The 12,536-nt window shown below is 54.6% G+C and overlaps 1 protein-coding gene across 1 annotated transcript in view; it reads left to right on the forward strand.

The window, feature by feature from the left end:
- The first annotated feature begins 2,028 nt into the window (after positions 1-2,028).
- Positions 2,029-12,536, forward strand: part of USP35 (ubiquitin specific peptidase 35) — a 52,770-nt gene continuing 42,262 nt past the window's right edge. The window contains exons 1-4 of the mRNA XM_081537580.1: positions 2,029-2,394; positions 8,801-9,483; positions 10,444-10,576; positions 12,135-12,264. Of these exons, the coding sequence (XP_081393706.1) occupies positions 8,811-9,483; positions 10,444-10,576; positions 12,135-12,264 (936 nt within the window). The 5' untranslated portion in view covers positions 2,029-2,394; positions 8,801-8,810. The remainder of the gene's footprint in view (positions 2,395-8,800; positions 9,484-10,443; positions 10,577-12,134; positions 12,265-12,536) is intronic.

The raw sequence follows: 12,536 nt of genomic DNA on the forward strand, positions 1-12,536 counted from the left end.
CTTACCCCTTACCAAGGCTCACTTTCCTTAAGTAGACAGTTGCTTGGCCACCCTGTCAGGACAGGGATCTGTACCCCAAGAAGTCGGCAGGGAGGGGAAGGAGGAAGACTTTCTTCCCATTCAGTCAGATCCATTTTCCTAGTCCCAGACTGTCATCTACCAATAGGGAGGTTCACCAATCTCTCCTGAATTTTTAAAACTTTCTATTTTGAAATAGTCTCTTGAATTTTCAGTTTGGAATCTGAGGCACAGGGCAAGGCTCAAGTAATTACCTGGAAGTAAATATAAGAACTCCCAAAGTGTAGGGGATACATAGAACATAGCTAGGTAAACTTCAAGGATGACAGCACTCAAAGTGAGTAATGTGTCTCCCAAAAAACTAGAGCAGTCTTCCCCACCTTACACAGCCCACCAGATAAAGAGTCTGGCTCACAGCCCTGGAGACTATCTGGGGATACCGTCCTCCACCTCCCCTTCCTGGCCTCCCCACACCCAACAGCTGTATCTTTAGCTCTGCTTTGCCCAGTTCGTATCTATAAAAGGCCCAAATGCTGTTTGCTCCATTATGCGCTCACCAAACAGAGAAGGTGCTTCCCAACTCAGATGACACACATGGATCTTTTTTTTTTCTCACATGGATCTTTGAAGGAGTCAACCAACAGGGAAAAGTCAACCAACAGGGCTGAAGAAGGGAAGTCACATGACCTGGCTTGCACAGCAAAGTATTCTCTCATCTGGTGTAGATTCCCAACAATCATCACCATCCTCGACCCTCTTCCAGAATCTTCCTTCATCCTTTTGGCTCCCTTAGGTGAGCCAAACCTTAGGCTTCACCTTCTGGTTTTCCTCAGGCCCAACCACTCTTTCACAGTCTTCCTGCTCCTCACAAGAAAGATAATTTATTAACAAACGGCTTTCAAACCTACCTCCTCATTTCATCCTAACAATAAGCCTCGGAGGTTGGCAGTGAGGAAGCTGGTCCTGTCACACAGCCTGTGAAGGACCGGGACACTTGTCATCTATTCCCTGCCATTCACTACAGATTAAACCTCTACTTCCCTGCAGTGAAGGGAAGAAAGCAGTGCCTTGAGAGTAAGGAGTCCTGGGTGGTTTGGGGCAAGTCACTTTACTACTCTGAGCCTCAGGTTCCCCAATTGTAAACAGATATGGTGACGTCTTCACAGGGTGTGAGTTGAATGAACTCATATGTGTGACGCCGAGTTCAAAGGATGGGCTCTTTATTTTCTAGTCACAAGGAAAAGATGCTGCGTGCATCCATAGGTGCCCATTTGGGCACCCTCTTACTGAAGTCCTATCAGCGCTGCTGACGCTGGGCTTTTCCAGGGCCGAGAGGGATCCTTTTCATCTTTCCGTCTCCACCCCTCCCTCCCCAACGCTTTTCGGCTCATTCCACCCAATCCAACTCAGGCTTGCTTCCTTGGCTTCCTCTGCACCCCTTCCCCAGCCCCTTCTCCGAGCTCACGCGCTTTCCACTTCTTATCTAGAGACCCCGCCCCTCCTTGACCCACCCACCGGACTCCTCCCACAGTTTCGGCCCTTATTATCCGGGCTTTTCAGACTATCGCCATCCATCCAGGCTCCTTCCACCAGCTCCGCCCCTTCTTCCCCATAAACATCCCCTCCCCCGCAGCCGCAGACGTTGCTATTCCCATTGCATGGATGAGAATGGCGAGGCTAGGGTAGGCTAGATGACTTCTCACGGTAGGACAGGTGCCCAGATGGGTCCGTGACCCCTCGCCGGCAGTCCCTGCACCCCAAGTCCCCGTCCGTGCCGCACCCACCTCCTGCCCTCGCTCAGCAACCTCCCCTCCGCGGGCGGCCAGCGAAGCTTTGCGAGGGGGGCGGAGGGCCGGAGCCCAGCCCAGGGGCGTGGCGGCCCGGGACCCGCGCGCTCCTCTCTGGGACTTGTAGTCCTCCAATAGGCTCTTTGTAGCCCCGTGCGCCTGGCATCGAACTCCATCTCCCGGGAGTCATTGCAGTTAGCCGGCCCGCTCCCGCCCCGCCCCCACCAGCGCTCAGGCCGGCTGGCCTTAAAGGGGACGCAGCTTGAGTGGCGGTTCGCGGGGTGGCCCCCGCTCGGCTCCGCCCCTTTTCCCGCACCTCGCCCCTGCCCCCCACTTCGCCCCGCAGCCCTGTGGGTACGTCGCTGAGTCGAGCTCCCCAGTTACAGACTTGTGCAGGGACGGGTGGAGAGGTTGGGCTTTGCAGTGGAAGCAGCATCCCTGCCGTCTGGGACTTGGCGGAGGGCGTCCCCACTCCGGGGGAAGCCAAGGACCCGCCCTGACCTCGCCTGGCCCAGCCTGGCTCCTTCCCGGCCAGAGCTCCCCTCCTTAGGAGCTGACTCCTGAGGCCGGGGCCACCAGGCTTCCGAAGGTAAGAGGGCTAGGGCGTGTGTGCGGGTTGGGGGAGGGAGTGTCTGAACCATTCTTCTGATGGTTCGAGAGCCCGGACACGCGCTTGGAGCTCTGAGAATCCGGGGCTGGGAGGCGGAAGGTCTGGGTGCATAGTGGGCCTGGCTGTGTGACCTTGGGCGAGTAGCTGCCCCTCTCTGGGCCTCCATCTCCTCCTTCATCAATTGTGTACATAGAGACCCCGCCCCTGCCCCCGCCCCCCTCAGGGTTGAGGGCACCGGCGCCCAGTATATCATGAAGCTCACCGGCCTTTCGTGGGATCCGCAGCCCCAGTCTGGGCGGGCAGCAGGTGCAGTGGTATAACTGGAGGGGGTGGGGTGGGGCCGAGGTGGGTTACAAACTGGGGGCGCCCAAGAGCCCACCTGCGCTTGGAATGGGCTCTGCTATTCTCTGCATTCTCGGCCAGGGCCAGGGCCAGGGCGTACTCTAGCTGCAAGAAGCCTTGCGGACAGGAGACCCCGGATATGTCAGCCTGGTGCCCGCCCTTCCAGAAATCCTGGGGTGAGGGTGGGGGTGGGGGCGCGGCCATCAGAATTGTGTGAGGGGTGGCCCCCATTGCTTATGTGTTTCTGAGAAAGGAATATATCCCACCTCCTTCCTTTCTCTTCCTCAGTTCCCCTTTGGTAAAACCGTAGTTGGTTTTACTGATAACCTCTCCCCACCTCCTTTTTTTTTTTTTTTTTTTTCCCTTTCTTTTGGGGCGACAGTTTGGTGGCCCAAATGAAGGTCTCCCGGTAGTATGGCAGGGGGATCCTTCCCAGGGCTGCCTTGTGTAGAAGTTCAGTTAAAAAATACAGAGAGGAATGCTGCTGTCCAGAGGCCTGAGGGATCAGGGATGGAGAGCTTCTGGGTGTAAGGAAGGACAGCCTGGTACTCCGCTCTCCCCTCCCACAAGCAGCTCCAGCACCCAGGGGAGCCAAAGGAGGGAGACTGGGTGTGAGGGTCAAAGAGGAAAGGAAATGGGCTCCTCAGTGCTGGGGCGCTGGGGGGGTTGCTGTGCTCTGGCCTCTGAAGAGATGGAGTGAGACCTTGAAGCACCCTTCCCTGTCCCAGGAGTGTTAACCTGAGTGTTAACCAGAAACAGTCTTCTTTGTTTGTTTTCTTTTTCTTCAGCTCTGGTTGTTGGAGTCATTTCTAGAATGGCCCATCCTGTGACCAGAGGGGCTCTCTTGGCTGATGTTATCATATTCTCAGGGTTGTGGATACGCACGACTGGACCTGACCAGGGGGTAGTGAATGGACCAAGGGTCAGGCCTGTCCCTGGAAGGAGCTTTTCTAGCGACATCTTTGGTTTTATCTCATCTTGCTGTCACATGTCTCTCGGTCACTTGGCACTCCTTCACCTCTGTGCCCGGTCCTTTGCTGGACAATGGGCACAGATAGGGGAATTGGACCTACTTCCTCCCAAAAGAGATCCCCACCTGGTGGGGGAGATGGATATAAAATCAATCTGGTTCCACTGTTGAGGGATGAGAGAAGTGAAGACTGCCTTGGGAGGCCGAAGCCCAGAGACTTGAGTTGCAGGGGGATTTGGAAAGGCTTCCCAGAGGAGGGGTCATGTGACCTGGGTAATGAAAAATGAGTCAGAATTTGCCAGGAGAGAAACGAGAGAAGCCCTTTCCCAGCAGAGAAAACGTCCCCAAAGTGTCGAGCAGGAAAAAGCCTACTGCCCAAATTCCTGTAGATTCACCACCACCAAATGGAGTTTGTCAAGTTCATCTCTAACCCTGCCCCATATTAGCTTAGTGTCACAGAAAAGACTTGAATGACAGGCTCAGGAGTTTGGACCTTACCTTGAAGGGGTTAGGGAAGCCTTGAGGGTTCTGAGCAGGGGCATGGCAGGATGGAGTTTATTATCTAATGAGGTTAATCTGCCGATATTTGCAGGGTGAGTGGGAGAGACTGGGGAGGGATGGGGAAGTCTGAGCTGGGGCCCAGGGAGGGGGTGAGGCAGGGCATTGTGCACACATACACACACACAGGGTGCTTTGGGATTGATGAGTGAGGGACGGTGGATACATTCAGTCTCTACCATGCAGGAACAGAGACTGTCAATACACCGTGGAAAGGCGGAGGGTCACTTAAGAGGGACAGTTAAAGGTACAGGGGAGGGGTCGTGATTTTCTTCTCGTGTGCTTTCCCACTCCCTGGAGCAGGCTGGATGTTGCTGGGACTCCCAGGCTGCCCATGTCAGCAGTGAGAGATACAAGCCAAGGGTGTGGGGAGGAGCCGCAGCACTGGCTGGGAAAGGCTAAGGAGTGAGCAGGTGGTCATCTCCCATTTGGGGCTTCATAGGCTCTGAGAGGTGGAAAAACACCAGCCTTGATGGTTGTGGCCACAATTGGGGTAGTAGCTGGACTAGATCTGAAACCTGGACTCTGTACTCCTATAGGACACATGCCTCGAGTGGAGGTTGGATTGGGGAAGGGAAAACGGGGATTGGTTAAGAGGCTACTGCACTAGTCCAGGCAAGAGGTAAAAAGGAGCTGATATTGGGCGGGGCTGGAGCTCAGGAGAAAGAATGGAAATGATGAGTTGGCAGTGAGGGTTAACGGATCAAATTCCTTCTAGAATCAGCTGGATCAGGAGTACATGTCTCCTTGTCTTCAGACAGTATCAGTTTTGCTTCTCAGTGCAGATGTCCCAAGAATAGACTCTTATCTTTTCTCATCTGTTATCCAGCTGTTGGGGCTTCCCTAGTGGCTCAGATGGTAAAAGAGTCTGCCTGCAATGCAGGAGACCCAGGTTTGATCCCTGGGTTGGGAAGATCCCTTGGAGAAGGAAATGGCAACCCACTCCAGTACTCTTGCCTGGAGAATTCCATGGATGGAGGAGCCTGGCAGGCTACAGTCCATGAGGTCACAAAAAGTCGGACACGACTGAGCGGCCAACACTGTATCTAGCCCTTGATGTGCCTCGTGACTTGAGGGATCTCATTTCCCTGACCAGGGGCTGAACCGAGGCCATGGCAGTGAAAGCAGCGAATCCTAACCACTAGCCCACCAGGGAACTCCCTGCCCTCTCAGCCTCATCAGTGGTAGGCTCAGAATGGTCCCCATTTCCAGATGAGAAGGCTGAGGAGTCCCAGGAGGGACTCTCCCAAGGTCACCTGGTGATTCTGAGGCAGAGAACCTGAGTCTTCTACTCTGACGCAGGCTCTTCTGGGGGAGGGCATGGCTGCTGTTTGCTGCTGCATTGGGCATGGGGCAGGTGCCTTTTGGATCAGAGCCAGCATTGACAGGGCGTATCCTCCTCCAGAGCCTAGAAGGAAGGTAGTTCCCCACCCTCCCCCAACCCCACCACCCACACACTGAGGAGCACTGGCAGTCTGCTTCTTCCTCCCCTAGAGAGGCCAAGCGCAGGTTCTAATCCCACCTTGCCAAGGCGCGTCTTTGTCGCTTGTTGGTTCTCAGCTTCCCCACCCATGCCATGGGGAGAGCAGGCATTGTTTTGCCTCCCTTCTGTGGCCTGGGATGGGTCAGGTGAGGTCCGTGCCTCTAAAAACCCCGTTGCATGAATGCATCCAAGATATTACTGAGTGGGTTCGTTGGTGACCATGGTGACAGCTGACCTCAGACTGCCTGCGTGGGAGTGGGGGCGGGTAGGCAGGGCTTGCCGGAGTGGTCAGGCCACAGACTGCGCAGAGGCTGCAGGGCTGGCCTTGGAGATCACACCCTCGGAGAATGGCTCCACTGACCGAGCTCCCGGCTGCCAGGCACAGACCACTTTATGAGGCAGGTATCGAGTAGAACAATAGTAAATTGCCAGCCTCTGATCCCTCGCTTTGATGTGGTTCAAACTGGTATCATTTATCCCCATTTTACAGAAAAGAGGCTCATGCTATTATGTGGTCAAGGTCACACAATGAGTTGCAGGACTAAATGGGATTTATTCCAGGTCACACTTGAATGCAGGACTCCTCGTTCCTAGTTTGATTTTCTATTTCCAGAGCCTTCCTTAGTGCCAGAACTCTATTTATGCCTGCCCCAGGTCTTTTTCCTCCACACATGATGTCAATATCTCATTGATTAGTATTTCTCCTTGGTTGCCTGAACACCAGGGTTTCTTGGCATCCTGGGTTGAAAGTATTAAGTCCACTAGTCTGGAGACTAGGGGTTTGGGGGATGGTCCGCAAGGGACTGCCCAGGAAAGAGAGCACCAGGGCTGAAGGCAGACCCATTTTTAAAAGAGACTTTTAAAGGCTTTTTGAGAGCATGCCTTACGTTGGCACTCCACCAATGCATCTGTCTCCACCACCGGACTGAAATCTCCTAAGGCGAGGACTTTGCTTCTAAAGCAAAAAGCATTGACACTTTCTGAGCACTTTCTTGTGCCCAGCACCATGCTGAGGCCTTTATATTTGTCTTCACAACGGCCCTACAGGGTGGAAATAGAGGCTCAGAGAGCCTCTATTACTCTGGATGGTAAGCACAATGGATCCCAGATGACTCTCAAAGAATAGGGTCTAACACCATTCCGGGCTTGGGGGATATGAACTTGTACTAAATGCTCAGGTGATGCTGAAGCAGCAAGGCCAGCATTCAGGCACCACTATCTGTGCCCTAGCTACACCCTCTAACCACAGTAAACTCCTCAGGGGCACCTACTCTGCAGTGACTGGTCCCTGCCTGGGAGAGCTCACAGTCTGGTGAGAGAGAGAGAGAAATGAGTCCATTACATTGTAACACTTGCAGTAATGGAGCTTTGGTCTCAGTGCAGAGCTAGGACAGAGAAGGGAGTGTCTCCATAGGGCCTGGCACATAGCTGGGGGTCCCACAGTATCTGTGGTTTTGAATAAAAGTTTCTGGCCCATCATCTATGAAATTTCTGGCATGTCTTCACACCTACTCCAGTTCTTAAGAGAGTAGTTTTTACTGACCCAATAAGTTTAATTAAACAATTACCATATACTGAGTCTTATACTGGGTCCTGCCTAGTGTGGGATTAAACAAAAGAAGCAAAGAAATGATCCTGCCTTTTAGGACCTGAACCTGTGGGAACCAGCATTAGAGTCAGGAATCAAAGTGGGTCAGTTTAGGATGAAGTTTTCCAGAAAACAGCTCAAATGGAGAAGGGCAGAGGTATGTCCATTTTGGCTCAGAGGAATAAGGCAGCAGTAACTCGCAGCACACATGCATCTGCTCATTCAGCAGATCCCTACTGTGTGCCAGGCACTGTGCTAGGTGCTGGGGATACTGTGGTGAACAAAACCTGAGTTGGTTCCTGCCCTCAGGAACCTATATATCAGTATAGTGCAGGAGGATGACCCTAACCAAGTAATGATTAGTGCTCTAAAGGAGGATAGGATGCTCTGAAACTGCTAACAGGGGTGTTTGACCCATACAAGGACGTCAGGCAGGCCCTCCGTGAGGAAGAAGTTGGAGCTGAGAGGTTTGTAGTGTTAGCCAACCAGGGAGGGGTGGGACAAGCAAGTGCAAGCACCCAGTGGCAGGGAGGACACAGTGAGCCCAGAGTGAAGGGCTGGTGTGGGCTGAGGCTCGGGAGGTGACAGGGCCCCCCTGTGCAGGGCTGAGCACAGAGATGAGGTGCTCTGCCTTGGTGGAGGAGATTCAAACCCGTACAACCCGCACTGTGTGATCCCAGCTGCAATGGAGGAAGCGGCCAATGGAGGTGGCTGTAGGGATCCAGTTGAGGAGTGAATTCAAGCCTGGAGATCCAGGGAGTTCTCATTAAGGTTTGGGTGTTTTAAGTAGGCTTTAGAGGAAAACAGGGCTTTGCCTGGTTGTATGAATATGTGTTCATGGTGGAGGTCTTGGGAGATAGGATGTTTCAGGTGAAAAGCACAGTGAACACAAAAAGGAAAAGGGTAGGTCATTTGAGAAAGAGCAAGAAGCTGACTGGGGACAGAATAAAGTGTGCAGGGATCTCTGGAAGCCCTGTCAGCCCTCCCTTCCTGGAGGAGTGATTTGTGTGTGCGCACAGCTCATCTTCCCTCAGGACATGACTTGGCCAGGGCTCTGGACAGCAGCTTCTAGATCCAGCTCTTACCTGCCCTGCCAAGAACTGACGAGTTGGTCAGGGAGACCGGGGTTGGGGGAGAGAGAGGCAAAGGGGCAGAGGAAAGGGGAAGGCTCAGATGTTGCCTTTGTGAGATGCATTAGCAATAATTACAACCCACTGGGGCTTATTACGTGCCAGGCATTGTGCTTTTACCTCATTAGGATACCTACCAGGGACGTACGCATCCTTGAAATGGATGGTCATCCATTTCACGGATGGGGAGCTGGGGCCCAGAAAGATTGAGCTGCTCGTCCCCCCCGCAAGTCTCAGCACGCAGGGGACCACGTGGTGGGGGGGCGGCTCGGTCCTGTCTGGCAGATTGTGACCCTGCTCCCTGTCCCCCGCAGCCTGGCCGCCATGGACAAGATCCTGGAGGCCGTGGTGACATCATCATACCCGGCGAGCGTGAAGCAAGGGCTCGTGCGGCGCGTGCTGGAGGCGGCGCGGCAGCCGCTGGAGCGCGAGCAGTGCTTGGCGCTGATGGCGCTGGGTACGCGCCTATACGTGAGCGGCGCCGACGAGCTGCCCCGCCGCGTGGGCTGCCAGCTGCTGCACGTGGCCGGCCGCCACCACCCGGAGGTCTTCGCCGAGTTTTTCAGCGCGCGCCGCGTGCTGCGCCTCCTCCAGGGAGGCTCCGGGCCGCCGAGCGCCCGCGCGCTGGCCTGCGTGCAGCTCTGCCTGCAACTGCTGCCCGAGGGGCCCGGGGCCGACGAGGTGTTCGCGCTGCTGCGGCGCGAGGTGCTGCGCACGGTGTGCGAGCGCCCGGGCCCCGCGGTCTGCGCGCAGGTGGCGCGGCTGCTGGCGCGGCACCCGCGCTGCGTCCCCGACGGCCCTCACCGCCTGCTCTTCTGCCAGCAGCTTGTGCGCTGCCTCGGCCGCTTTCGCTGCCCGGCCGAGGGCGAGGAGGGAGCCGTGGAGTTCCTGGAGCAGGCCCAGCAGGTGAGCGGGCTCCTGGCGCAGCTGTGGCGCGCGCAGCCCGCCGCCATCCTGCCCTGCCTCAAGGAGCTGTTCGCTGTCATCTCCTGCACAGGTGCGTGTGCCCTGGGGCCGCAGTGGGGCCCGTGCGTGCAGTCTTCTGCGTGGCGCGCCCGCTTGGTGGCGTGGTGTATGCATGCTAGTGCACAGGGGTGTGTGTGGAATGTGTTGTGTTCCTTCGTTTACTTAGCAGGCCCCTCCTGAGCTCCTGCGGGAGGAGGTGGGGGTTCCGATCCTGTGGTCTGCTCGGTCTGGCCAGGAGGAGTTGGGGGAGAGGGATAAGTGAGTCAACAGAAAGCGGGGATGGTCATCATGCTCTGTGGGTCAGGTGAGTTTCCAAGTTTTTTTGAGGCTGGCCTTGAGAGCTGGGCAGCGCCAGGCAGCAGGGGTAGGGTGCTGGGGCAGGCAGAGGGGTAGATCCAGAAACGTGATGGAGCCTGTACCTGTCAACTGCGAATTGTAAATCTTGGCCCTCTGTTGACAGCTGTGGAAATTGGACTGTAGTTTAAATGACTAAAATAAAATTTGTGCCTTCCCTGATTATAGGGTTGTTCATGGGAAAGGAAGGGAATGCACCTGGCAGGAGGAAGAACCAAAGCTGGGTGTGTAAGGACCTAGGTCTTTCATACAATTGGACAACACATTTTGATGACTAAATTTTTTTTTTTTATTTCTATTCGGTTTACCTGGAATGTCCTCCCTCCCCTCAAGTTACATTGCCCTCCTTCCCGTTCTTTCCAGCTCCACTGCTAAGGGCCTTGCCTATACAGGCGTAGTTAGGAGTTAGTACTTTTTTTCTTTGCCCACCTCAGGGCCAAAGCAGTGCCAGTGAAGGTCTGTTGAGTGAATGAGCCAAGATGAGATAGAGGCTGGGATGCTGTAGGAGGCAAGGAGGTGGCCCCAATGTGCTCTTTGCAGAGGGCCCCTAGTTCCTTGGCAGCATGAAGGACATGGGGTGCTAGGGGAGGTGTGGGGCCCATTTGTCCTCTAAGCTCAGCCACGGCCCCTGTTCCAGAGGACGAGCCACCGTCTAGCGCCCTTGCCAGTGTGGTCCAGCACCTCCCATTGGAGCTCATGGATGGTGTCGTCCGGAACCTCAGCAATGATGACAGTGTGACGGACTCCCAGATGCTGACTGCCATCAGCAGGTGGGCTGAGAGACAAGTGGTGGTCAGGTCTCTCTGTGTCCCAGAAGCCCCTTCCACTGGGTGGGATTGCTGCGCTAGATTTAGTGTCAGAGGGCCCAGGCCCTCATGCTTGTTCAGTCAATCCATCCTTCTTTGAGCCCGTCCTGTGCCTGGTTCAGGGCTGGATGTGGGAGACACAGAGAGCTTTGCTCTAGTGATGCTCTCGGGCTGGATACCAACTCTGTGACCCTCAACCAGTCAGTGGACTCTTTGAGCTTCAGTTCTCCCGTCTGTAATAGCAGAGGTAGTATAAGAAGTTGTCAGGCTCCCATGGGGTCAATGATAGGAGATAAAAGTACCTTATGAAGTGCTTTCTGAATTTGGCAAGTATGGTAAACAGAGCTTGGGTGCTTTTCAGCTCACAGAGCTCTTACACATCCCCCACCTCATTTGAACATCATCACACCTGTGATCTAGCCACGCCTGCCTGGCCAGTGATCTCAGAACATGACACCTACCCTCCTGCCTGCAGGCCTTTGGCTCTGCAGACTCCATCCTCCTGGCATCCCTCTCCCCCTACCATTCTTTCCATTCCTGTGTGCAGATCCACTGTCTCCTCCATTGGGCCTTCCTGGATTCCTTGTCTTTAGTGGGTGAGAGAGTGGGCTCTAGAAGTAAACTGCCTGAGTTCAAATCCTGGCTCTCCCACTTCTTGCCTGTGTGATTCTGGGCAAGTTACTCAACCCCTCTCTGCCTCAGCGTCCTCATGTGTAATTTGTAGTATAATTGGACCCATCTTACAGGGTTGTTGTGAGGGTTGAATTAGGTAAAATGAGCTATTACATGGTGCCTAGAATAGTGCTGTGGTAGCTGCTACTTCCATGTTTACTACTTCTTTGCTTTTCTTTGTAGCAGGAGCTACTGAGTATAAAAATAATGATAGTAGTGCTTTTTTTCCTGAGCACCTTCTGTGTGGCAGCTTCATGCTCAGTGCATGCAGGTGTTACCTTGTGGGGGGTCACATGGGTTAATACATGTAACGCAGATAGAGCAGTGCCTGTTGCGGAAAGAATAAATGTTATCGGTTAGCCATTGTTATCTCTTAATCCATACAACAACCCTGTGAGGTAGGTGTTGTCTCTGTTTGACAGAGGAAGAAACTGAGGCTAAAGAGAATAAATGACTTGCTCCAGGTCACAAGCAAAGGTTTGCTGGAGCCAGAGCTTCTGGCCTGGGGGCAGTACTTCTCCTGCCATTGGGCCCCACAGCCCAGGCAGAGGCAGCTGAAAGCCCTGTTCTGCCACCACAGCCCAGTGTGTGCGGGGTAAGGTTTGGGACGCTGAGAGGGCCTGGCTCCCCTCCTGCCGGGCTGGGAGCCCCAGTCTCTGCCAGGTGTCTATGCTCAGCTCATCTGTAGTTCCCCAAGGTGTCCTGTTCATCCCCCAGATCCTAGGGCTGCCCTGTGTAGGTGTGAGTCAGTGTGGGGGGATCTCAGGTCAGTATGGCTGGTCCCTGGGCTGCCCCCTCCCAGGCATTTGGGACTCCCCGGTCCTTGTGTCACTGTCACTCCCCTCACCAGGATGATCGACTGGGTGTCCTGGCCCCTGGGGAAGAATATTGACAAGTGGATCATTGCACTGCTGAAGGGTCTGGCCGCTGTTAAGAAGTTCAGCATCTTGATCGAGGTTTCACTCGCCAAAATTGAGAAGGTTGGTGGGCCCCTGTCCTAGCCCTGGCCTCTGGCCTTTCCTGCTAGTCTCTTGCCAGGGGCAGTGCATGTCTGGGAGGCAGAGCACTGAGGCTCCCACCCAAGCTCACTGTGACCTGGGACAATTCACTGCTTTCCTCTGGGCCTCAGGTTTCCCCCTTTCATTCCTCTGACTCTTCATTCAAGTGTGTGTGTCTTATCGCTTTTGGTCCATCCATCCATCAGATATCTGACCGTCTTGCTGTCCATTTCACCAGCTGTCCATACACCCGA

This window comes from Giraffa tippelskirchi, chromosome 10 (genome assembly GCF_054371585.1).
Source record: "Giraffa tippelskirchi isolate mGirTip1 chromosome 10, T2T-mGirTip1v1.2.pri, whole genome shotgun sequence".
Lineage (NCBI taxonomy): Eukaryota > Metazoa > Chordata > Mammalia > Artiodactyla > Giraffidae > Giraffa > Giraffa tippelskirchi.